Here is a 26779-nt window from a genome sequence, read left to right on the forward strand (position 1 = left end):
ACCTTGTTTTTTCATAGCTGAAAGTGACAGTTTTCAGTCTTTCTACTTTGTTTATACTATTGTTTCTAAGGGATAGATTTTTGGATTGTCAGACTTATCTTTTTCTGTATGGTTTGTAGCATTGCTCTCAGGCTTCAAAATTCTTTTTAAAAGCCAAGTTTATAGAAATAGTCATCTAAATTTTCTTCCAGTGTTTTTATTGCTGCATGTTTAATGACTCATTTTGGCATGAGACAGGAGGTAAAGATCCAACCTTGTTTTCTCCCACATGGCGAGGGCATTTGTCCAACACCAGTAACTGAGTGATCCATCTTCTGTGACTGTCAGAAGTATCATCTTTTTTTTAAGTATATGGTATTTCATTAATATTTTAATTTTCACTACTTTATTTACTAGTGAGGGTATATACATTTCATATATATATTTGTTGATTCTTTGCTTTTCTTCTTTAGTTTTTCTGTGTTGTACCCATTTAAAAATTGTGGTTATATATTTATGCTGATCTTTTTAAAAAATATTTTATTTATTTTCAGAGAGAAGGGAAGGGAAGGAGAGAGGGAGAGAAATATCTATGTGTGGTTGCCTTTCATGTGCCTGGCCTACAACCCAGGCGTGTGCCCTAACTGGGAATCGAACCACAACCCTTTGCTTCACAGGCCTGTGCTCAATCCACTGAGCTACACCAGCCAGGGCTATTTATGCTGATCTTTAACATTTCTGTTGGCATTTAAATAATTCTACATACACCATTAATTTTTCACATTCGTTGTTTCAGTGCCTTATTGATCCATATCAATAGTGTCACTCGCGACTAGCAGCGCCTGAGGCACTCACCTGAGCCTGCACTGCCCGTGCTGATCCCCGACAGAGCCAGTGTTGTGGGCATGCTGGCCCTTATGGTTCTCATTATGACTACAAGATACACCTCGGCAGCAACTGTCAGAAAGCAGGATTTATTACTCACAGATTCTGGAGTGTACACGACATGCCTAGGGCCACACAGCTGAAGTTGGAGGGGGATGGGGAGGGAGGGGTTGAGGGGAACGGGGCGGGGGTGGTGGGGAGAAAGAGAGAGAGAGAGTGAGTGTGGGCCTGGAGTTCTGTAATTATGTGTATGTACATCTGGACTTTATCTGCTGTTTGATTCTAACAGTTGAAAACAAGTATCATTTATATTATGATCACAATGTAACGAATGTTAATTGAAGAATCAGTATGCTAGGCCTCCCTTTTTCCCTGCAGTATCACATTTTTAAATATGGCATATATTCACTCTGTATTTTACTTTTTTCATGTGTGTAAAACTTTAGCTGTTAGTCCATTATGCTCTTTGTTTTTAAAAAAGACTGGTCTTAACTTTTATAGCTCGACTTGAAATTCAAAGGTAATGTGGGCCTTACTTTGCCCTGGACATCATTGCACATAGTAACAGTTTGCAGGTGGGGAAATCGCTATACTTTTTGTTCAATTTTTTTTCTGTGAACCTAAACTTGTTCTGAAAAATACAGTCTTATTAAAATAACAACAGAAACAGGCCCTGGCTGGTGTAGCTCAGTGGATTGAGCACGGGCCTGCGAACCAGATGATCGAGGTTCGATTCCCAGTCAGGGCACATTCCTGGGTTGCAGGCCAGTTCCCGGCAGGGGCCAGTTCCCAGCAGGGGATGGATGCACAAGAAGCAACCATACATTGATGTTTCTCTTCCTCTCTCCTTCCCTTCCCCTCTAAAGATAAATAAAATATTTTAAAAAATAACAACAGAAACACAGTTTTGCAGATGGCTCTTCAGAACCTTTGATCCACTTGCATGCTGTTGATGTTGGAAAGACCAAGAGGCACATTCTTTCTGAATAACGCATCTGAAACCAGAACGTGCTAGAGGCAGCACAGAGCAGGAGCTGTTCATTAGCCCGTGACTTGTAGTGTAGTACGTGCCCTGGCACATCTTCCTGTGGGTAACCACTTTCTGTGCACATAGAAATCTCTTTAATTGAGAGTTGGAGGCCTGGAGTAGGTGAGTGGACTGAGCACTCACGGGCCTCGCTGAAACCTAATGTTTTAGGGAACAGAAAGCTCCGGGGACTGATGGATGGGTTCTCTCTGTTTGTAAGTGTGGATGCTCTTTGATGGTGTTAATTGCCCAGATGGTTTGTTTCTTTTCCATTTGCATTTAGTTATTTTGCAGGGACAACGTTTGCATCACAGGGATCTGTTGGAGTAGTCATTCTGTTCATTTCCCTAATCAGCTAGATTTTTGCATTTATTAAAAGCTGAGCTTGTAGATGGCTGACGGAGTTAAAGGTAAGCAAATTAGCAGCATTTTGAGTATTATAGTGCATGGCACGGTTGGATCTTATTTTTGCAAATGCATCAAACAGTACCTGCTGCTGGCACAACAGGTGTCAGTGACATGATGTCCACTGAGGCAGGGGACAACGTGGGGGCAGGGGACAGCTCCGGGCTTTTCTTCCAGAGAATAACTAGAGAGTTGCTAGGGAGTTGCAGGAATGGATATTTTTGATGATGAGTGAGTGTGTGGAGTACAGAGGGGAGTCGGACCAGGAGACAGGTGAGCTAATGGGGTCCTTTTGCTGCTGTTGCAGGTGAGTGAGGGCCAGACTCAAGGGTAACATCCTGAGCAGGAGAGAAGGGAGAAGGGAGAAGGTCAGGTAGTAGAGACACTTGGAGGATGGGGGTGAGTATGGTGCTAGCATGCGGATGTGTTAGTTTCCAAGGATGATGTAACAAATTAGTACAAATGTGATGACTTAAGCAAGAGAAATTTATCCTCTCACATATCTGAAGGTTAGAAGCTCAAAATCAAGGTGATAGCGGTTTGTCTCCCTCTGAGGGCCCTGGGGGAAGATCCTTCCTGCCTCTTTCAGCCCCTGGCAGCCCCAGGTGTTGTTGGCTTGTGGCTGCATCGCTCCAGTGTCTGTCTCCATCTGTATGTGGCCTCCTCCTCCTGTGTGTCTGTGTCACAGATCTCCAAGATGACCTCATTTCAAGATCGTCAACTTATTATACCTGCAAAGACTGTTTCCAAGTAAGGTCACATTCATAAGTACCAGGGATTAAGACCTGGATATAACTGTTTTGGGGGGACACAATTCAACCCACAACAGGCAGTTAGTGGATAGGTGAGGGAGAGAGGGTTGTGGCTGAGACACCCGAGTGGCGGGGATTCTTCTCAGACAAAGGCCGTTGGGGCAGAGTGTGCCAAGGGAATGCCCTGAGCAGCTTTCTGGGATGAAACTAATCCTTAAAGGCTCTTCCTTGTCTGCGATGCGGCTCTCTGGGTTCATCCCTGCACCCCGACTGCACATTTTGTCCTGCCTCTGATCGTAGCCTTCCGGTCGGTTTCCCACCTCTGGCCCTGCTCTTTCCCTAGCACTTGCCACAGCACTATCGATGCCTTGTTGCCCTTCAACCACAGTTTATTTAATAATAGTTTATTGCAGCCTAATTTACATATGGGAAGGCGAACAGATTCTAAACGAACGGCTGGGTGATTTTTGAGAAATCCATGCACCTGTGCAATGGTCCCACTCAGGAACGACACAGAGCATGCGCGTCTCCACGGCGAGGCTCCTCCTACTCCGTTCTGCGAGTCCCTGCCCAGCACAAGCAGCAGCTGCTCAGATTTCTGTCCCGCGTCGCGGTTTGTCCAGCACTGGGACTTGGGTGGAGTCACACAGTGCCCTGGGACCTGACTTCTTGCATGTCATGTGATGATTTTGAGATTTGCTCTTGTTCTGTGTGTATCACGAAGTTGCTTTTTTCTCATTTTTAACAGCTTTTTTGAGGTGTAATTCTGATACCATATAATCTATCCATTTGAGGTGTAGTACTAAATGGTTTCTGGCATATTCCATTATGAAATGTTTTAAATGTGGTACAATTCACATAACGAAATTTCCCATTGTAACCACTGTGTAACGCAGTGGTGTGTATTACGAAGGTCACTGCTGTCTCGTTCTAAATCTGGTTCATCACCTCACACGACCTATAACCACTAAGCAGTAACTTCCCATTCCCTCCTCCCCTCAGTCACATTAACCTCTAATCTGCTTTCTGTCTCCACGAGTCTGCTTATTCTAGATTTGTCACATAGGCGGGATCACACAGTATTTGTCGTTTCATGTCTGCCTTCCTCACTGAGCATGATGTCTTCAAGGTTCATGTGTCAGAATTGTACTCTAATTTAAAGGAATAATAGTCCATTGTATGCAGACACCCCATTTTGTTTATTCCTTTATCTGTTGAGGGACACTTCGGTTGTCTCTACCTTCTGTCTATTAGGGATAATGCTGCTATGCACATGGGTGAACAAGTATCTGTGTGAGTCCCCACTTTCAATTGCTCCGGGCATGTGCTTCCTAGCAGAATCACTGGGTCATACGGTAATTTGATGTTTAGCTTTCTTTTTGAGGAACCACCAAGCAGTTTTCCCCAGTGGCTGCACCATTTTACATTCCCAGCAGCAATGCACAAGGGTTCTTCTACTTTCTGTACTTCCTTGCCAACACTTCAATCTCTTCCTTTTTTTTCTTGAAAGATGAACATCCCAGTAGGTGGGAAGTGGTTTCTCACTGTGGTTCAGATTTGGGTTTCTCCCTGACTGATGATGTCGAGCATCTCTCCATGTGCTTATCGGCCATTTGTATGTCTTTGGCTAAGTTGTTTCTATGCTCGCAGCACTGCAATGAGATACAATTTACACTTGGTGAAATACATAACTCAGTAAGAGTCTGGCTCAATGACTTCTGACAAATGAATATATACATACAAATATCATCCAGGTAAGACATATGGTGTTTCTATTACCCAGAAAGTTCTCTCACACCCCATTCCAATAATCTTGTTCACTTTTTTTTAAATCGCTGTGGATTAACATTGCCTGTCCTTGGTTTTCATAAAGTGGAATCAAACAGCACGTACTTTTTGTGCCTAGTTTATCTGGTTTGGTGTAGTGTGTTTGAGATCTGTAAGTCTTGTTGGGTGTGTCAGGACTTGGTGCCTTTGGCTGCTGAATAACAGTGTTCCCAAATTTGAGTTGAGCAGAGCGTGCTTACCCAGTCTCCCCCTGAATATGTGGAGGTTTGTAACCTTTGACTGTCACGGCTAGAGCTGCTCTCAGCATTCCTGTGCTCGGCTATATGTGGATAGAGACTTTTTCTTTCTCCCGAATGTAACCTGTGAGTGGAATTGCTGGGTTACAGATAGGCATGTGCTGAACTTGATGAGAAACTGGCGGTTTTCCAGTGTGGCGGTTCCGTTTCACACACCTGCCTCCTGGGCACACAGGGGTTCCACACCCTCACCGTCGATAGGTGTTGTCGGTCTTTTTAATTTTAGTCTTTTTGGTGGGTGTGTGGTGGTATGGCAGTGTGGGTTTAATTTGCTTTTATCTGATGACTAATAATATCAAGAACCTTCACATTTGGAAAAGGTTATAATTTAAATTTTTGCATGAAAAAAAATCAAGTTAGGAGACATTAATGAGCACCTGGAGAATGGACATTGTGAAGTCCAGTAAGTTATGTTGAAGCCGTCCGCCCTGACAACTATGAGTCAGACAGCCAGATGTCAGTTTCAGTTTTCATCTTAGATCACAAAGGAGCTGCCAAATCAGTTAAAATAGGGCAGGGGTGGGGTGTGCGTGGGGGTGCCCAATATTTAATGACTATTTTGAAAATAGAAAGAAGATGGCAAGGCCCTCCCCTTTCCCCTGAACTTAATCTGAGAGGCAGGCTTTTAGAAGGAAACCCTGATCGTGATGCATCCAGTTAAAGACCTTCAGTAGTTCTCTCCCAGCTTCAGACACAGCCCAGACTCCTTATCCCCTTTGTGCCAACCCTTCATGACATCATGACTTGTCCCTTTTCTCTGTGAGCAGCTGGGTGAACTCATTTCCCAGGTGCCAGCTCCTGGCCTTCACACATGCTAATCTGATGCTTGGAACGCCACCCCCATCCTCTCTGGCATCGCTGGGACTCCTGCTTAAGGTTTGGCTAATGAGGCTCAGCTGGGTCAGTGTCAGCCCCGCCCCCAGCCTGGACCAGTTTCCAGTCCACATGCTCCCTAGCCTCCTGGGGAAGGAAGGGCTGCTTGCCTTGTTTACGTCCCTGTCTCCTTCCCCCAGACTGAGTGTCCTAAGGGGAGGGACTCTCTGGTTTCAGAGTTTTCCTTTTCTTCTCAATGCCCAGTTCAGGTACTTGTTGACCATCAGTACCAGTTGGATGGTGATGAATACTTACAGGTTGGTGAAGACAGGGTTCTGAAAGCCGTGTGACTCTCTTGCCCCAGGAACCTGCTTTCCATTGGGTTTGTTTTGTCATGAGCATTGTAGGCTAACATTCCTAAATCTGTAAGGCAGATACAGACCACAAAGTCTTGTGATCCCACCTGCTCTCTGTGACCCTCCCAGTGGGACCAGTGGTGACTCATGGTGAAAGAACAGCGTGCCAAGGAAAAGGACGCACCTCCCCATTAAAAGAAAAACTAGGAAAGAAAGTAAAAGTTAACAGAAAAAGCAAGCTGAGCTCTTTTTCTAGCATCTCTGAGGAGAAACTGAGGTGCCCAGGTGCAGTGATGGCCACTGATTGTCACTGTCGTCCTGACAGCCCACCCTGCTAGTCGGCATGCCCCACACTTTATGTCCTATAGACCAGCTGGGGCTGGCGAAAATGCAAAATCTGACTCACTAGGTCTGGCCTGGGGCCTCAGCTTCTGCATTCCTAACACGTTCCCAGACAACGGACTTCTGGTGCATGGACCCCACTTTGAGTGGCCAGAGTCAGACTGAACCAATCAGAACACAATGATGAAGTTGTTTGGGGGAATAATGAGTCGGGATGCCCAGTCGCCACCCACTGGGTTGGATGGTACAACATTATGTCCCACCACATGACACAAAACAGCAGTTGTGCCTCACAGACCCAAGATTCACGAAAACATTGCCCTGAAGACAGTTGTACAGTTTGACTGATACAGAGGAGCACGTGTGTCTGAGAGCCTATAGCAGACCAGCTGGGTGGGAGCTCTGGGGGCGAGACCCCTGGCAGAGTGGGCTTGAGCATCCAACAAGGGTTCAACCTTGGAGGCTGGCGAAACGGGCAACTTGGATGCCGTGGTTGAAATTTTACAGAGTGTTTTTGCAAGGAATTCAAAAAGCTGATTATAATCTGTAGATTTTCATAGGTCCAATTTGTTTTTCATTTATTGGTTGTATGCTTGGTTGTGAAATTCATACCCTCCCCAACTCCGGGAAAGGAGAGTAGACACAGCGTTATCTCTTTTGTATTGTTCCCTCCCGAACTACAGACTTGGGGCCTCCTGGTCGTGCAGGAGACTGGGAAGCTGTATCTGAATCTTTCTTCCTTAAAATTAAAAAAATTATGATTATTAAATCGAAGTAAGTGTTCATAAGAAGAAAAGAATGGGACTTTTTACTCTAGAAAAGTATAAAGGAGTCACCCATGACGTCATTCAGAATCAATCATTACGGAAATCATGTATTTCTTCCTAGGTGTTTTTTTTAAGGCATTGTCAATAGATAATTTTATAAGCTTCTTAAAGTAAATATATATATATATATCTTCATTTTGTTATAATTTAAGCCTTTCCTCATGACTAAAATTCTTCATTTACCCCTTTTTTAGTCTTGTTTGATCACATGTAAGGTTGTATAGTAGAACATGTTCTTAACTTTTTTTTGTAATTTCAAGAGAAGATGATTAAAAAATAAAAAAGATAGCATTGGTCTCTTGCCTTCTGAGAATATAGTGAGTGCTGGTTTAAGACGAAAGGGGAACTTTCCTTAGCTGTTTGTGGCACTACTTTTATCTCACTGTGCCCAGCATATTTTCTAGTAGATCAGTGTTTTGATTATTAATGAAATGCCAGAACATTTTATTGCATTGCATATTTCTTTATAGAAGCATATACTCAACCTTAACCTGAGGATCCAGTTATCAGGACAGAAATGTAATTTGTTGATATGTGTGGGTTTCAGAAGATTGTGATTGGGTGTCATCAAGAGTCATCTATCCTTATGACTCATTGTTTATATTACCCAATGCTGCCTTTATTCTCTCAGCTTCTGGCTCAGGAACTCAGGGGCAGCTTGGCTGGGCAGTTCTGACTCAGGGTCTCTCAGGATGCTGCCATCAGATTTCGGCGGGGTCATGTGGTCTGAGGGCTTGACTGGGCTGCAGGACCTGAGTCTGGTGGAAAGACCCTCGCCCAGCTCCTTGCTGGGTGGCACACCCTACACAAGCCCTTCCTCATGGGGAGGGGGTTCTGTTCCATTCCTTTTTTTCTCTTTAAAGTTCTCTGTTGAGCTTTGTATATCCATTGTAAAAATTCCAGGCTTCACTTCTGATAGATGAAGTAAATAAACAGTGAGAGGAACATGCTATCATTATTGACAGTTGCTGCCTTCAGGTCACTTGTTAAACAGGCATGGTTTTTCATCACTGACCACTCGTGGGATGGCTGTGTGGAAGCCACTGCTGGTGCTGGGAAATTTAGACACACCTCTCTCTCTCTCTCTCTCTCTCACTCACACACACACACACACACACACACACACACACGCATGCATGTGCACACGTTGGGTTTGCAGAGAGACTGTAGTTGAACAAAGTAGTTTCCTAAAATGACAGTCTAAAGTAACAAATCCTAAACAAGGGGTTTGCAGTGATAATAACATTCATGTTTTATGCACAATAATCTAAAGTGAAGTCATTTTGAATTATGACAACCCTGAATTTATCTACCTCTTATCCAAAGTTTGCTAGGTGAGCCCTGCCTCTGTAAGAATTCTCCTGATATATTTTATACATGTTATCTTTTGTAATGTTTTTTCTTAATTTAGAACACTTTATTAGAGATCAGTTTATTTGAAGCAGAAAAGCATGAATAAAAATATAAGTATCACTTGCAACTCCATTTCCAAAATAACTTTATTGATATAATGAAAAAAAGTATGTGCCTCGAAAGGACATTGAGCTGGATCCAAAATATAAAATAAGGCCTAAAAATATCCTCTCTTAGGTGCCTTGAAACTGGTAACTGGTGTAGCCAGTTAAAACTTTTCATCTCCCTTTAGAAAAATAAAAGATCTTTTATGAACATGGCTATTGCAGGAGCTGTGCATGCATTTTAGAAGGTCACACCAAAAGAGGTCATATCATATTACATTCCAACCTGTGGTTGTTATTATTATTGTTTTTACTTTGCATCCCACAAAGATCTTTTCACATCAACACCTGCATTCCAACCTCATTCCTGTTGGGGACGTCGTAGGGTCCCTTAGCACGTGGTTAGCCAGCCATCATCTCGATGTATATTTGGGTTGTTCTCAGGCTTTTGCAATTACAGATCTTTATATAGATCTCTTGACATACTTTTGATGTCCCTGAAATGAATTCCTTGGGGTTGAATTCTTTTTTCAATTGCCTTTTATTTATTTATTTTAAATGTAATCTTTAAAATATTTTTTTTCCATTACAATTCAGTCACCTTATTACCTGCCCCCCCCGCCCCGCCCCCAGCCAGGGTTGAATTCATGAGCCCCCTTTCATTTTCTTTGCTTTTGGCTGTTGCTTTCACATCTATATTTTTTAGATCCAGATCTGGCAGCACCAGCCTAGAGTGATACTTACCACATGAAAGACAGCTCTCCTCTTTGAGGTTTCCCTGGGACCTTAGATAATTTCTAAACTTGAGTGTGAAAGTCAGATAACAAGCCCAAAACTCACGTTACCTTGTGGCAGCTCCTCAGTTTAGAGTAAGTTGAGTACTGTGAGACTGTGAGAAGTGGGTGGTACTGAAGCATTTCAGGAACATTTCATTTATTCAACAAATGCTTATGGAGTATCTTGTAGATGGCAGGCACTGGGGAAGCAAGGTTAAGAAGATGTGCTCATCTTTTGGTGAGGAGTGGTGTGTGCAAGGCAGCCCAATGAGAGCATCAGAAACTGGGTGAGAAGGGGCTTGAACTCAGACTCTCGAGAGGATCTGACCTGTGCTGAGCAGACTAGGGGTGAAGACTCTGGGGTGGCAGGAAGGGCTGTCTAGGCAGAGGCCACTGCACATGCGCGGGCTTGGGGGCCTGGGAAACCGAACGTGGGATTGGTGCTGGGGAGAGCTCAAATGGTGGCCACATTGTGCGGCCACGTGGGAGTGATCAGCGCCGATCAAATAAATTCCAGTCCTGGAATTTACTCTCTCATCATGGTGCTTATTTACAAACAAGATCATTGACACTATGCCTAACACACTTTAACAAATTGGACTCAGGCTAATGGCAATGCATAGCCTCCTTTTAGAACTACGTCCCTGGTAGACTGGATTTCCTAAATTCTTCCAAAAAGGCGCACACACGGCCCCCATCCCTGTCCATGGTTTTATTATGGAGGAAGCTGTTTCACAGAAAGGGATTTTCAACTAACTGGCGTTTACTCTCTTGGTTCTGAACTTAAAAAAATTATTACAAATGATGGAATTTTTTCTCACATTTGAACATGAGTAATATTCTTTTCCTTCTGGATGCTCGGGATTAATTACCTTATTATTGTGCCATCTGCCTGTGGGTTTGTGCTGCTTCTTCCCTTGGCTTTTTGTCAGCTGCTGTTTCTCCTGCCCGACGCCCCTCCTCCCCTCCTCACAGTGGTTTACTGTGGTTGTTATACAACTGTATTTCCTAATGAGAACATTATTAATGTAAACATCATGTTTGCTTACTTGTTCTTCATTGTGAATTAAAATCTTGTAAGTTCCTTATAAATAAAGCTTTGTTTTAAAGAATTCTAACTGTACAGAAATGTAGAGTATAAAAAATTAAAATAGTTCTTCCAGGGTGTTCCTTCCACGGGTACCTTGTATTAATCAGGGGTCTCTGGAGAAACAGAACTGATACAATATGTGTGTGTGTATCTAACTATATATATATTTATAGACACCTGTAGATACATACAGCCACAGATTTATTTTAAGGAATTTATTCATGCAATTGTGGAGGCTGCCTCCCCTAATGTGTCCCGACTGAGACCAAACCTGCAGCCCAGGCATGTGCCCTGATGGGAATCGAACCTGTGACCTTTCCCTTCACCAGCGACGCCCAAACAATTGAGCCAACTGGTCAGGGCTGGGATTGTGTTTTGAGAGCCTAGAATTTCTATCTGACCTCTAATAGGGGCTTTCATTTGTAGGTAACTTATATTTATTCTTATTAATAATATTTTATTTTTATGAACATTTTGCCTATAATTTAAGGAAAAACCATTTGTGGTTTCAGCAAGGGAGCCACCGGCAAGTGGGTTTCTGTGGATGCAGTAAGTGGACAATATTTGCCTTTGTGATGAGTCTCTTGTTACGGTTTTCCTGGGGAGACCACAGTCGGGGGGTGGCCAAAGACTGTGCCTCTTCATGCACCTTTCTGTTGGGAGCACCAAGATGTACCAGTCAGAACCGAAAATTGGAACTATGACTAAACACCAGTTTTAAATATGGCAGGGGTTTGCATCTCCTGTGCTGCGGCAAACTGGTGTGTCACAAGAATTTTTAAAACATGCAAACGGACCATTTTTTATAACTGACCATTTCGTCAGGGTCACTGACCTCTTTTCCCTTAAATTGTCAAAAAAATGATAACAGCCCACACAAACATAGGCTTCTGGTGTGAATGAATCAAAATTATACCTATTTTTTTTTGTCACAAAGGCGAAAAATATTTTTTTTTTAGTTTGCCGCAGATTTTAGTAACTAGTTTACATGTGCCATGAGATAAAAAAGGTTGAAAATCACTGACCTGTGGCAACGTGACTTTTAGAACAGATCCCCAGAAGGTAGGGTAAAGGTAATGATTTTAATCATCACGTCAGTCTCAGTGGGCAGCCTAAAATTTACACTAGAGGTTTTTATGGAGCTTTCTCTAAGTCGACATGATTTGCTTTCTTAAGTCCTTGGCCATTGGTGATGGAACTTCATCTTCAGTCCCTCTCTCCTCCGCGATGGGGGGTGGGGCTGAAAGATCTAACCCTCCAATCTTGTGGTGGGTATTCTAGAGACTAGCCCCCATCCTGAAGCACCCCCCACCATGAGTCATCCTATTAGCATATAAAAACAGTGAATTCTAAGGGATCTGAGGAGCTCAGTGCCCGGACTGGGGACAAAGACCAAATACTTTTTATTATATTGCACCCCCAACTTGTCTCCCGTACCCCCAATCTGGTCTACCTGCTTCCATGCTGGTCTCCTAGGTTCTGTTTTCCACCCAGCAGCCCAAGTCATGCAGACAGTTGGCCCTGACTGCTCAGAATGCTCCTATCACATTGCACAACCCCCCTCCCCCACTCCCGTTGTGGCCTCCCAGGACCTATTGCTCCCCTGACTTCCTCCTTGCTCGCTTCCACTCCGCAAGCCTCCTGGCTGGTCCCTTGGAGGGCCACGCATGTCCTCTGCCTGGACCTTTTTCTCCATGTCCCCTGGGCTTGTTTCTTCACTCCTCATCTTTTCAGTGCCTCCCCCGTGGGACCACCCCAGCACTCCTTTTAAGACCCAGCTGCCCCTCCCCTGCATGCAGCCACCTCCATGGGCCTAGTTCACTTTCTAACATGCTATCACTCACACGTTAGGTCTACAGTTTACATCCAGTCCCCTCCCCTGAGAAGGCAAGTCCTATGCAGGCAGGGATCTTGGTCCTTGGGTGTTTCCCAGGCACTCGTAGTCCAAGTTCAGTGAACATTTGAGAATGAACAGACTGCTGGCTTGCTCTGAACTGCCAGCTGAGAACTGGGACTCGGGGTCTTCCTGGTCCAGCCCCTGGGGGGCTGGGGGAACTCCGGGCTCTGCAGTGGTGATGCTTGGGATCTGCTCCTCTGACCCACTTGCCTCTTTATTTCCAGACCGGCCTTATTGTCGCCTGCTACCACGGCTTTGTGGATACTGTGGTGGTCTTAGCAGAGTGTCCCCACATTGACGTTAACTGGCAGGACAACGAGGGGAACACGGCTCTGATCACAGCTGCCCAAGCAGGTAAGGCCTGGATTTTCCCTTTGCCCCAGAGCCCATGCTGGAGGGCAGCTGCCCGGGTGTGTGTGTCGGAGGAAGGTACGGGGGTGGGGGTGGGGGGAGGGCTGTGCCCAACCTCAGCTTGTGACATTACTGTAAAGACGGAAATTGGGCAGAAAGTCTGTTCTACTGCTAAGAGGTGCAAGGAAACGTCAGCGAGTGTGTGTCCACATTTCCGTGCATTTGGAACAGTGTGGAGTTACAGTGCAGAAGTCTGAACTGGGCGGATCTAACCCCGATAACTGCACTGCAAGTCTTGCCTCTTTGTCACTTCACCTGCAGCATTGCACCTACCCTAGTTGGAGACGTGGGAACAGAAAGATGCTGGTGAACTCACTAGCAGAAGAGACGTAATCATGTTAGTGATAGTTAATGTATAAAAGTAGGCATATTTACAAGGTCACCTTCATTTTGCCAGAAGCTGCTTGCTGGTGTGTCAGTGTAACAAGGTGGGACTATTTGTGAGATACCCAGGTGAATGTGCACCCGAGTTGGTGTCCTTCCACCCAGGTGTCGTGTCAAGAGGCGCACTTATGCCGACACTGCTGAGTGCACCGTGGCTCTCCTTTTCCGGAACTGTGCTCAGACAGTTTTTAAGACAGGGCAGCTATGCTTGCCGCTTCAGGGCGACACTTCATTTGTAACCGTGGTATTAACCAGTTTGGTAACTGACCACTTTCAAAATTCTTGGCTTCCAAGATGACATCCATTGCATCAGGCAGGTTCTCTGTTGCAAAGAAGCTGTTGCTGGCTGAGCTCAGAGAAACAGGTATAAACACCTCACCGTCAGGAGTTGTTGGGAATTGGACTCGGTCAGGGCCGAGAAGCTGGAGAAAATGCAGCAAACCACACTGCACGCCGATTATGGAAAGTAAACTCTGCTGCAGCCCCCAGAGAGAGACCTGCCTGTACAAAGTACAAAGACTTTCTCCACCTTGCACATCCCAGTTGAAAGGCAGGATGTTCACAGGCTGCTTCTTGCTACGGCAGTGAAACTGCTAGCCAGCCGCTGGCCTTTCCATCTTGCATCACCAGCTCCTATGTCAAAGCCAGTCTGGGTGACGGAGCAGGGAACCCAGGGAGGGTGGAAAGGCCAGCGGCTAGCAGTTTCACTGCCTTAGCAAGAAGCAGCCTGTGCACATCCTGCCTTTCAGTTGGGATGTGCAAGGTGGAGAAAGGCTCCAACTTACAGGGGTGGGGCTGTTAACACACGTTGTCTTCATCAGGTTCAGGGTGTGAAGCCTTACCTCCACAGAGGTGCAGCTCGCCAGGCTTGAAAAGCCTGGGAGCACAACGCCCTGAGCTGCAGAAATGTAGATGGTTTCGTGAGGCGGTCAGTGACCATTGGCCCATCATCAGTGCCTCCCACTGTGATGCCAGGAACTGGGCTGGACAGTGGTGTGGGAGTCGGGGGCCATTCTGCCCTTGAGCAATGCTCCAGTTAAATAGGCGTCTGAAGGTGCTCTGATGGAGGCTGCCCTTGGTGCTGCGGGGTGAGGGCTGCCCTTGGTGCTGCGGGGTGAGAACATCCCATCTAGCCTGGTCCTTTAGGACCGGGGTTGTGAAAAGGGGGTGGGCGCTTGAACTGGGTGGCGAGGAAGTCAGAGGCAGGCTGGCCCAGCCAGTGCATCCCAAAGCCACAGGGCCAGGGGGTGGCTGGTGTGTCCTAGGACTGGCTCAGGTTAGTGTGGCTGTAGGACTGCTTGTGTCTAGGACAGGTGAGAAGGGGCCCCTGAAGAGGCATGGGCCGGCTCATCCAGGGTGTAGACCAAATGAATATGAGGGCATGCACTTGAGTGGCGTGAGGCGTGGTGTGAGGTGCTGGTGCCAGATGATCCTGGTGGGCCCAGGGGCGGTTTCAGAGGCACCGAAGGCACCGGAGGAGTGAGACTGAAAGCTCAGGTCTGGGCGGTTGTGACATGGGCAGTGCCGGGCACCTGGGTCTGGCCCGGCTTTCAGCCCTTGGGACGGGGCATGGCGCTGACTGCAAAGGGGCAGCGAGCCAAAGGATGGGCTCCATTTCGCTCAGGCCATTGAAATGCTCAGGCAGGGAAGCAGGTGGTCTTGCTGAGTGGCGCGTGGGAGTGCGGAGCATTTCATCGCGTTCTCAGGTGGCCCTGATGCCGCTGGTCTGGAGACCTCTCCTTAGAGGGTCTCATTTTAAATGGTCTCTGGGGGAGCCTGTCGGTGGGCACTAAAGCTGGGGGAGTCACACACCCACATTAGTTGTCAGAGGGACCCAGAGCCGTCGCTAAATCAAAGTGAGAATAAGGAAAGCGACTGAGGCCCTGTTCCTGGCTTTCACGTGCTGTGTTACCGAAGAGTGATAATCAGGTGATTTAATCCAATTCTGTGACCAGTTTTACTTATTTGGTCATTTCTTCATTCCCAAATAAGTCTAGTGATATATGCTTACAGTAAAAAAATCATTGTGGAGATACTATTTTTTTAAAAAAAGACCCCTTTTCATTCTCCCAAATTCCCCTTCTCCCAAACTGAGTTCCAGCTACTCACCCTTTCAGACCTCTCCTTTCAAACACGAGGGTGTGCTTCCACTTTTGTTTATACAAAAGGTTCATACTGTGGACCGTGATTTTAATTTTTTTACTTAAGATCTATGTCTTTGTCCTTTGACCAACACACGCGACGTTTACCTCGTTCTTACAGGACACAGTCCTGAATGTGACTGTGTGTTCACGGCTGTGTCCCTGTGTCCCCTAACTCTGAGACAGTCAGTAAACGGTGGCTCATCCATTCTATACCAGATCCTTCTAGAAAGCAATATTTACTCAGCAGTTTCGTGTTAAGTGCTGGGTCTACCACGGTGAACAAAAACACACCAATTCCTGCCTCCCCAGCTTTATGTTTATGTGCACGTGGGGAAGGGGAAGTCCTTTGTGTCGGGGGTGGGGGGGGTGCGGTTTGGAGGAGGGTGTATCTGACAGGGTCCTGCCTGGGAACAGGTGGAGCTCAGATGGCTAAAATGAGGAGCTGATTAGGGGACTGTTAGTGGAGGGGGGGCACAGAGTTAAGGGGCAGGACCCTGGGATGAGTTACCCTGGAATAGGGCTGCCTCTCCGAAGCAGTAACCCATTTGAATGAGCAGGGCCCTTGGGTTGGGAGGTGGGTGGAGAGTAAGTACCCTGGGGTGAGTGTCTTGCTCTGTTCCCTCCAACCAGGTCCCCTGCTGAGCCACACTGGAGACATTAGGGCTAAGGGACCAGGCAGGTTTTGGAGGTCATCCGCCCTCCAAAGGCAGAGAAGGAGAGCGAACTTTTGCGCAATAGATTCTCAGAACTCGATTGCTTCATCGTATTTAGGGATGCGTATTTTAAAATGTGCACATTTGTGTGGCCGTTGCCAAGTGGCCTTTAGAAAAAGCTGTACCAATTCATACTTTCCACTGAGTCCCGAACGGTGTCCTGCCACCTGTGGGCTAGATCACTTTTCAGTGTTTGCTGGTCCCAAATAGACTTTCTTGTTGTTTGCAGTTGTTGCCCGATTCTCCCTGAGCCTAGGATCTGTGTGACGTTTTGGGTGCAGCGTACTGAGTACCCTCAGCAGTGAGGAAGCAGCCTCCACAATGAGGAAACTGCCTTCTCTTGTACCATGACATTTCTGAAGGCGATGGCTGGAGGGTTGCGTCATTGGGCGGCTCCGTGACGTCGGGACCTGGGGCCAGCTTCTCAGAAATGCTCTTGACCTTTTTTCCCTCATGATCCCAGGAAAGCCCTGGCAGCTCCAAGCACCTTGGCTTCCCATGGCCATTACAACGAAGGCCTGGAGAAGGAAGAGCAAATCCCTGTCATGTTTTGTTCTCAAAGATAGGAAAACATTTCCAGAAGCCTCCAGCAGTTTCATTTTCTTCTCATGGCCAGGTCACATCACATGGCCCGAGCCAAAATGGGTGTCTGGCGAGGGAGGTGGAATGACCTCGATTGACTGGTTCTGGTCAGTATGGGCCCCAGCAGAATCTGTGTGGTCAAGGGCAACTTTAAAGCCAATCACATGTTACTGTTATTTGCTATTGCAACTGTGTTGCATGTTTGACAGTTGGTAGTCCTGGCTTTCTACAGGACTCGGCATTTGTAAGAATAAATTAGGATGCAAATGGTGTGATCCACCTGTCTCCTGTTCTCTACGAAGTCTAAAACTCCTTGGCTACTTAATGCACAATAAAGATACAGCCAAATCAGTATTAGGCCTTGTAATGGAGAGAATGTATGACAATAAATCCTCCAATAATCCCTAAATCTCATTTAGCCAGTGATTTCCATTTCTTCCATACCTCCCCTGACAAAAATGAAGTACAAAGTAAGATAACCAAACAAATGGACATTAGGTCCCAGGGGCGGAGTGATGTGTTTACCTCCTCTGTTTCCTGTTCCTTTCTAACAAACGGCAGGGGTGTGGTGGGTACAGGGAGAGCAGACGGCTCCTTTTGAACTGGTAGTGATATCCAGTTGGTTGGGTGTAAGTGATCATTGGTGCATCCTTGACACTTGTTACTTCTTGAACTTATTTTATTATTTTTCTGGAACCTATTTAAAAAAATTTGGAAGGAAATGCACTGAGAGCCAGCCAGCTTGGCATCCTTCAGGTCCTGCTGCTGGGGACACAGTGGCAGCAAGGTGCTCAGGGGTGGCCAGGGGTGGGTTCAGACTGCCTGGATTTGGGGAGGGTTTCACTTCAGAGCAGCATGAATGAGGTGGCCAGAAGGCAGGACTAATTGCTTCCCCATTCTACCTGTCCTATTTATCATTACCACCCGTGATCATAATTGCAGCCTGACTTCACTGTGGTTTTTCTGGTTTTTTGAAATGTTTTCCTTGGTTTCTATGCTGTCACTTAAGAAACTAGACCTTGGTAAGTCCCTAGCTTTTCCTTGCCTTTCCCTGTAAACTCCAGTTTTCAGAACCTTTCTGACTGACCCCCGCAATGCCACCTACTGCCCGCTGGCCAGGCAGGAATGAGTGGAGCTTGAAAGCTCACCCCACTTCCCACCTGCCTACCTCACAGATTATCAGGGAGACCTCTCTGAGAGGCCCCGCCTGCTTCCTCCCTCCTCCGGGTGGGGCAGTCTGTTCTCTCCAGCGCATGTGGGATATGACATTTCCAAAGTCAACACTTCCCTCTACTGGCCTGGTTTGGAAAACTGCACTTGGAGTACCTGGCGGCAAACCAATGAAGTCTTCAGACAACGCAGATTCTGTAACATTTTTTTCATTTTTAGAGCCATGCAGGTTTATTGTCTATTTCCTTTTTTCTTTTTTTTTTTTAAAGTTTTATTTATTTAGCTTTAGAGAGGAAGGGAAGGAGAGAGGGAGAGAAATATCAATGTATGGTTGCCTCTCGTGCATCCCCTGCTGGGAACGGGCCTGCAGCCCAGGCATGTGCCCTGACTGGGAATCGAACCACAGTTCTTTGGTTCACAGGCTCATACTCAGTCCACTGAGCTACATCAGCCAGGGCATTTCCTTTTCTTGAATAAAGCAGTAAACAAGATTCTTAGCCTATAATTGGTACTCAACAAAATGTGTGATTAATCAATAATCAATCATTTCAGTGGCCATTTAATCTCAGATAATGTGGGTTATGGATTGAAAACGAGCAACCTTTATGATATGTGTACTTCTTCCACGGGAGAAGTAGGAATCCTCCAGCCTTTTTATTTGCTAAATATTTAGTGAACTTGCAGTGAATCGGAAGGTTTGGGCTCATGAGCAGGGACATGAGGGCTGTGGTGGCCACTTGGGAATGTGAAACGTGTGACATCACGGTTCAGTTACCTGATGCGTGCCTGGGAGACCAGGCAAGAACTTGCATCGGAAGGCATGGCTTATCAGGTAGCTGGGTAGAAGGGAAGGAAGGGTATTCCAGGCCTAGAGGCCAGTGTGTGCAGAGACCCCCAGATTAGAGAAAGATGGCGCACAGGTGAGTTAGAAGGAGTGTTGAGTGACTGCAGAGGAGAGTAAGGGGGTGTTGGTGTAAGCGCTGAGGGTGGAGAAGGGATTTAAGGGAGAAAAGCATTTTTCCTCCACCCTCTGAGTTCTCGACCAAGACCCCTGTAATGAAAGACAGATTGACAAGAGAGGAGAAGACCTTCATGGACATGTATGCAGGGGAGATCCCCAGGGGGAGATGAGTCACTTGAGGAGGTGGCTTAGAGCTCCAGCTTATGTGGCATTTTCACCAAAGAACAATACATTTGTGGAGGAATTCCAGGATAAAGAAAAGCAGTATGAGGTTTCCGAGGGCAGCAAACCATGGGAAGGGAAACTAGTGAGAGACAAGGGCTGCTGAGCAGAGTTTGTCATGGGTTCGCTCTGGTGCGTGTCCAGGCTGATGGCACCTGAAAACGAGCGTCCCTTTTCCTCCGCTTTTTGTGTCCCTGTGACATGATGGATGCTGACTTACAGTGCTGATCATTTCGCATCATGTGTAAGTCAGATCGCTGTGCTGTACACTCTACACTTATATACAGACCTGTATGTTAATTATATCTCATCAAAACTGGGGAAAGTAAAGATTTCTGTCCTGCTTTTAGACAGATGGGGGAGGGCAGGGAGCTTTTCTTGTGTCTGCTTTTTTCAGTTGCTTTTGGGTCAAAACTGTCCTTACGCCAAAGTGGCATGTTTCAGGGTGGCATGCCCTGCTACCCTTCAGAAAGCAGGGCCAGGTAAAAAGAAGCTAGCTTGTGCAAGTGTTAAGATGTCATCTAAAGACGGGAAACCATTGAGGGTGTTAAGTGGTAGTTGTATCTGGTCAAGCATTTCTTCTTCTTTTTTAATGTTTTTTTTTTAAGTATTTATTTATTTATTTATCTTTAGAGGGGAAGGGAAGGAGAAAGGAAGAGAAATATCAATGTATGTTTGCCTCCCTTGAGTCCCCTGCCAGGAACTGGCCTGCAACCCAGGCATATGCCCTGACCGGGAACCGAACTGTGATTGTATGGTTCGCAGGCCCGCGCTGGCCCGCGCTGGCCTGCGCTCAATCCACTGAGCCACGCCAGCCAGGGCTCAAGGGTTTCTTCTTTAAGTTATGCAGGTGGCATGCAGAATGGATGGAGGGGCAGCAAGGGGACCAGGGAGAACCATTAGGTTGCACCCCAGGTGGGCTGTGGTGGCCCAGATCAAGGGTAGAAGTGGAGAAACAAGACAGGTTTGGAAGACATTTAACACGTGGGGTTGGCAAAACTCCGTGATGGCTTGGATGGGGAGAGTGTGGGAGGAGGGCTAGAGACAGAGCCCAGATTTCTGGCTGGGGCACCTAGGTGGTCGGTGGCGTTCATCACTGAGTAAGGAACATGGGAGAAGGGAGAGGGTTTGGAAGAAGCAAGTGTTGAGTTCGTGGGCTGCCTAAGATGAAATATCCAGCAGACAGATATGTAGGTGAGAAAGCCAGGAAGAGAGACTGAGCTGGAGGTAAGTGATCTGGATCCATGAGAGTGGACAGGGCCGCCGAGAGAGGGATATGGGGTGAGAAGCCGCTTGGGCACGTGGCTGAGAAACAGCAGTGTTTCAGGAACAGAGGACAAGGTTGCTCAGGAAGAATATTGAGGAGGGGTGGCCAGGGAGACATGAGGGAAATTGGACCCGTCAGCTTTCAGTATATCCACAGAAAGAGAGTTTAAAAAGGATGGAAGGCACATGTGGTAAATGCTGTGAAGATGCCAAGTAAGATGAGGGTTGACTAGTAACCACTAGATTTTGCTACAAGGCAGTCCCCGGGGACTGTTGGAAGGCGTTTCAGGAGAAGTAGGGGAGTGTAAGTGGTGAGAATGAGAGAGATGACTCGGATTTACCCTGAAAAGGCGTCAAATGATTGGTGGTGGGTGGCTGGAATGCAAAGACAGGTCCACAGGGATTATTGTTGGTCCTTGTAACAGACTAGATGTTTATGCCTCCCTCCTACCTGCTATGCCTACCTGCTATATCCAAATCCTCAAGTGAGGGTATCAGGCAGTGATTATGTCATGAGGGTAGAGCTCTTCTAAATAGAATTACTGCACTGATAAGAGCATCTTTTTTGCCATGTGAAGACAAGCAAGAAGATGGCCATTTATGAACCAGGAGGTGGACCCTCGCTGACTCGGCTGGCATGGACTTCCCAGCCTCCAGAGCTGTGAGAAATGTTTGTTGTTTAAGCCACCCAGTCTATGGAAGTTTGTAATAGCAGCCTGAATGGACTAAGACAGTCATATATATATATATATATATATGTATATATGATGGTAGACCCTTGCTTGAGCTTGTGTATTGGCAGATGCTGCATAACAAGTTATTGTTCATGCACCTGTGTATGGGCTGGGGACCCACAGATCTTGACTGCCCTTGCTATGTGTCTGCTGTGAGCTGCACCCTGTTCTAGGGTGTGCTTGGGGACTTTATCTGGGCCAGCTTTGCCCCAAGCATTTCTCATCCTCTTCTGGACACCATCAAGTGAGCTTCAGCGTGTTCTTCTTAGGGAGATGGCTGAGGCCCGAGGGTGGCAGGGTGCCCAGACAAGTAAGTGTGCTTCAAGATTCTGCTTGTGTCACACTGGCAAATGTACCAGTTCTTGACAGAGAAATTTTGAAGTCACATGGAAAAGAGCAGGGTGAAGAATTTGGGCCATGAATGCAATCTGATGGATTTGCAAGGAAGGAGAGGTTGAAGAGGAAGAGGAGGTAATTGGTAACACAAGGCCCAGAGGGGAGGGGAGATCAGAATCTTTAGGGGAAGCGTTGCCCTCCCTTTTCAATGGGAGGGAGGGAGAGACTGCTTGTGGATGTGTGAGGTTGGCGGTGTGATGAGGGGGATCGAGGGAGTTCCCTTCTTACGGTTTCTGTTCCCTCTTTGAAGTAGAAGGTGTGTCATCCCCTGGGAAAGGGGTTTGCTCTGAGGTCGGTGACTTAAGAGTAGGGAAGTTTAAAATTTCCCACATGGGGACTGGAGGCGAGTCAAGGGAAAACCCAGCAGTGTCGTTGAGCCTGTGTGAGAATCCGGTCAAGCTTGGGTGCCATGGGCTTCTACCCCAAACGCTCTCAGCAAAGACGCCATTGGCCACCCAGAGTGGAGCCAGGGACCAGGGCTGTGGTGGACCAGGTGTCATCTTGGGCTTTTCTCGTTCTGTTTAGTGGCTTGGCCAATCAACAACCAAGGTCCCTCTATTCACTACTAGAGGAGCGTTCTGAGTCAACCCCTTCTCCCCATCCTCCTGACCTCCCAGGGACCCCGCCTCTATCTTTAGTCCATTGCATGCCTGTCACTGCCCCCCAGTGAGCTCCGCCCACTATCCGTAAGGCTTGGGGGAAGCGTGGAGGGGAGCAACGTTCAATAGCCAACCAAGAGTCATTGCCCCTACCTTGTACTCTTGTCAAGTAGCCTTATACTAGGACTAGGATCTGCCTTCTGTAAAATATGCTTTGATTTTAGAATAGTTTAGACTTACCGAAAAACTACATAGATTATACAGAGAATTCTTGTATACCCCGTACCTGGTTTCCCCTGCTATTGGGATCTGACATTAATTAGTATGGTATACTTGACACAGTGAATGAATCAATATTGATGCATTTTTATTATTAACTCAAGTTCATTCTTTATTCTAATTTCCTTTGTGTTTTCCTAATATTTTTGTTTTTGTTTGTTTTAGGATCCCATGTAGTATTACATGCTGCATTTAATTGTCATGTCCCCTGAGGTTTTTCTGGGCTCTGAAGTTTCTCAGACTTGATGACTTTGGTAGTCTGGGGAGTTCTTGTTGGGTAATTAGTGGAATGTCTCTTGATTGGGATTTGTCTGGTGGTTTTCTCATGATGAGACCGGAGTTATGGATTTCGGGGAGAAGGACCACAGAGGAAAGTGTTGTTCTCACCACATCATATGCCGGGTACTGCTAAAGAATAAAACATCAAATAACCTCTTGTTACAAATGGCAAGGCAGACCCTTTTCAAGGTCATCCTGATAGGTGTAGGGTCCACTGCACTGGGATTTTGCAATGGGCAAAGAGAGACTGGGTTCAAATTCAAGCACAACAAGGCAAAGCGGGGACTTACAGCCAAGGAGCAGGGTGAAAGTCAGTGGGGAAAATATGTAGAGGAAGCATCAGGGGTGTGAGAGATTGGAGCTAGACCCGCCAGACAGGGGCTGCTGCTTAAGACACGCCATGGTGACCAGTCCCCACCTGGGGACGATGAGGGCAGAGGAGTTCGATCGGGTGTCAAATGTGGGGGTTTTTTTTGCTAAAACTATCAATAGATATTACAAGGAGACACACAGATGGGCTTAGGGGAAGGTTCAGGAGCCTGACTAAAGTTTGGTCAAACAGAGACTGTTAGTACATGTTATCAGTGTGACTCGTCACTGTTGGTGTTGACCTTGATCACCTGGCTGAGGCTGTGTCTGTCAGGTTTCTCTGTTGTGAAGTTCTCTCCCCTACCTCCCTTCCCCATTCTGCTCTCTGGAAAGAAGCCACACGTGGAGGAGTGTGTCGCCGTGTTCTGCCTCCTCGAGAGTGGAGTCTCCACGTCAATTAATTACAGGACATTTTTCTGCCTGGAAATTTGTCTGTTATGTCAAGCACTTTTTGTACAACACATCACCCCTGTAGTTTTCACAGGTGTGAGGTTGATGGTGTCTCCCATTTTCCAGACGCAGAAATAGGGACTGGGTGAAGTTGACGCACCTTCCCAGGGCCACCCAGATTTCAAGTGGCAGACTAGGGACTTGAACTTGGGTGTTCTCAGCTAACTCCCTCTGTCTACACTGTTGTGTACGCACCCACTGAAGCTATTTCACATGGACTTATTTCTTGGGCCACATGTGACTTTCTTCTCGGCAGGGTAGGGGTGATGGGGGCAAGTGTTCTTGGGGTCTGTAGGTGAAGCCCACCTTTTAAAAGGGCTTCCTCTGGGGACTTTAGGAAATCCTGTTCTGTAAGGCCTAATTGGACTAGGCTCAGACTAGATGTCAGTACGGTACATGGTTGGGTTTTGTTATGCAAGGAAGGCTGTGTTCTATCTGTCTACTTTCCTTTCTTACGAAAAAAAGGGAAGGCTCCCTTCGGTTAATTGTCATGGTTTTTAAGAAGAAAGGTTAATAATATCAACACATTCTTGGAAGCATCAGGTCTACCCTGATTTCTTCGAATGAGATCATCTGTGTGATAGGAGGTATTGTTCTGCTATTCTGGGAAAGGGGGGGATTTCATGGGTGGTTGAAAGTTCACACCTGTGGTCAGCATGAGTTGGCCATGTGTTGGCTTTTCTGAGCACAACATAATACTCAGAACAGACCTGTATAATGGGCTATTTGCTTTGTGGATTTTCAATTTTTCCTGCCCTCGCTTGTTCAAAGTGTTTAGAATATATCAGTGCAAAGGACATCCTGCCGAAAACTGCAACAGATACTCTTTCACATCTTCAAAGAAATGGCTCTAAACGAATTGCAGTTCGTCTCACTAGGAGCCTGGCTAAATCTAACTGACAGGTGCCACAGAGCGTGTAACCGCATGGCAAACCTAACTGAGACTGAAGGACACCCCCCCCACACACACACACACATACACCCCGTCCCAGTTTACAACAATTCAGCTGGTTTGGGCACCTGACTATGAGCATTGCCCTTCCCCTGTAACTGACGGTGGAGGGCCAGTGGCTGAAATGAGTCAAAAGCGTCAGATGCTGGTGGGAACCTGTGAGTCACAGAGCTGGAGGGTAGCACACATCTGTTCCTGGCTTCCCTCCCAGAAAAGATATATGTTTTATCTTTTAATTTTTGCAGTGAGTTCAGGAAATGGGCTGAGTTCAACAATAAGCAGACAGCAATGTTTCTAGAAGAGTCTGTACTCTAATTTTTGTTCCTTGTTTGTTTTTAACTCAGAAGTTGATAAGGATTTGATACAGTTTGGGCATCAGCCCTCAAGGAAGGAAACTGGGTCCCAGCCTCTGTCCGAGGTGGGGGTGGGGTGGAGGTGGTAGGATGGGAGAGCAGCCCCTCTGTGCCGCTGAGGCTGAGATAATGTGGGGTGGCACGGGCTGTGGCCTTCTTGCCTGCAGGGCAGTTGGGTGAGCCTTGGGGGAAGCACCTGTGTCCCCAGGCTGCCTATCCCTGGGAGGAGGCCTTCCTTCCTGCCACATCCCAAATCTCACCCAGTGCCCTTTCTGAAATAAGCTGGGGACGAGTTTCATGGGTCCTGGCTTCGCCCTGGTGCAGAGGCTTCCCCGGGGGATGGGAGTGGTGCCCTGTTAAGGACGGAGAGTACACTGAAATGCCCACGAAGCCGCTCACCTGCGATCTGACCATGGCAGTTCCAAAGGCACATGCATGTGGTGGGAGGGAGCGGGGGCATTTCAGGGAGCTGGACCCTCCTCAGTGCGTACAGATGCAGACTGGGTACCAGCAAGGCCCCCCAGGCCCAGGAGAGGGCTTCTGCTCTCTGCCTGTACTCCCCAGAGTATGTGGGCCATCACCAGCAGGGCCTGGATGGAGACGGCAGCTGAGAGGGGGGCTGGGGAGTGGGGGGCAGGGTGCAGGGTGGAGGTGAGGAACAGAGGAAGCCATCTTCCACCTGGGTGTGGTTGGTCCTGAAACAGTGCAGGATGAGCCTTTAGGATGGTGCTTCTCAACGGGGTGAATTTGCTTCCACAGGGGGCATTTGGCAGTGTCTGCAAACATTTTTGGTTGTCATGCCCTAGAGGGGAGGAGGGTGTGGTTGCTGCCAGCACCTAGTGTCTAGTGGATGGAGACAAGGGGCCTACTGTGCGCAGACAGACCTGCCACTGAGGATAATCTGCCCGAGTATCACTATTGCCATGGCCGGTGCTCTGTTGGAGGGCACTGAAGTAGGGGAGGGTGGCGTGTCATTTCACACACTGGTGTCAGAAGTATGGCTGGTGGGCATTGGGCTGTGTGGACATTTGACCTAAAGCCTGTCTTTGCGGCACAGGTAGCACCGTTTGAGGGATGCTCCCACCGCATTTCGGTTTCCTGGGAGGGCAGGGGGCGGAGGCTGGAGGACCCTGGGAATACTGCTTTTCGTATGATGCTCTCCTTTTTCACCCCAACTAAGGAGGGTAAGAACAGCAGAAAACCAGGTCTATTTTGGAAGAGCAAGATGATAAAGGGGAGAAATCTATATTCTCAAATGAGTATTTTTACCTGCTGAGGTTTCTGGCTAAGGATCTTGGTAGCAACGTGGCTTGTGTTACCGCGTGTATGTGTGTGCACATATATGTTTCTGTGTGTCTCTCTGTGTGCTTGCATGCATGTGTGTGCACGAGAGACAGGCAGACCCTTTTGAGCAGTGACAGAGGATGGCAGTGTGCACTGGCATATCCTCTTGCTGTGATGATGACTTTCTCCTACCTGGAGCCCTGGAGCCCTGGGAAATGGCCTGGAGGCTTCTTTTCGGTCTTGCATCTGTGCACTGGTGTCTCCTGCTGGGAGCTGACAGCATCCAGGACCTTCCCCTGACCGGCAGTGTCTGCTGAGGCTGGCTCAGCATTTCCACAGGCCACCCCGAAGCATCTGGCTGCTCATGTCCCCTCCTTAACAGTGTGACAGGACAGCTGAGCTCCCAGGTGGGTGGGCAAAGGGGACAAGAATGAACCCACGAGACAGCACTGCTGTGGCTGGGGTGGCATCTACTGTTGTCCCATTTCCTGGACTCTGTGAGAATTCTTTCTCATGGTCTCAGTGGCAAACTCACACCCTG

General features: G+C 47.2%; 1 protein-coding gene across 2 annotated transcripts in view; it reads left to right on the forward strand.

The window, feature by feature from the left end:
* Nucleotides 1–26779, forward strand: part of ANKRD33B (ankyrin repeat domain 33B) — a 63447-nt gene that overhangs the window by 22088 nt on the left and 14580 nt on the right. For both annotated transcript variants that reach the window (XM_037063008.1, XM_037063007.1), the window contains exon 2: nucleotides 12915–13044. In XM_037063008.1, the coding sequence (XP_036918903.1) occupies nucleotides 12915–13044 (130 nt within the window). The remainder of the gene's footprint in view (nucleotides 1–12914; nucleotides 13045–26779) is intronic.

The sequence above is a fragment of the Sturnira hondurensis genome, unplaced genomic scaffold (genome assembly GCF_014824575.4).
Source record: "Sturnira hondurensis isolate 20B ecotype Veracruz unplaced genomic scaffold, ASM1482457v3 Scaffold0014384, whole genome shotgun sequence".
Classification (NCBI taxonomy): domain Eukaryota; kingdom Metazoa; phylum Chordata; class Mammalia; order Chiroptera; family Phyllostomidae; genus Sturnira; species Sturnira hondurensis.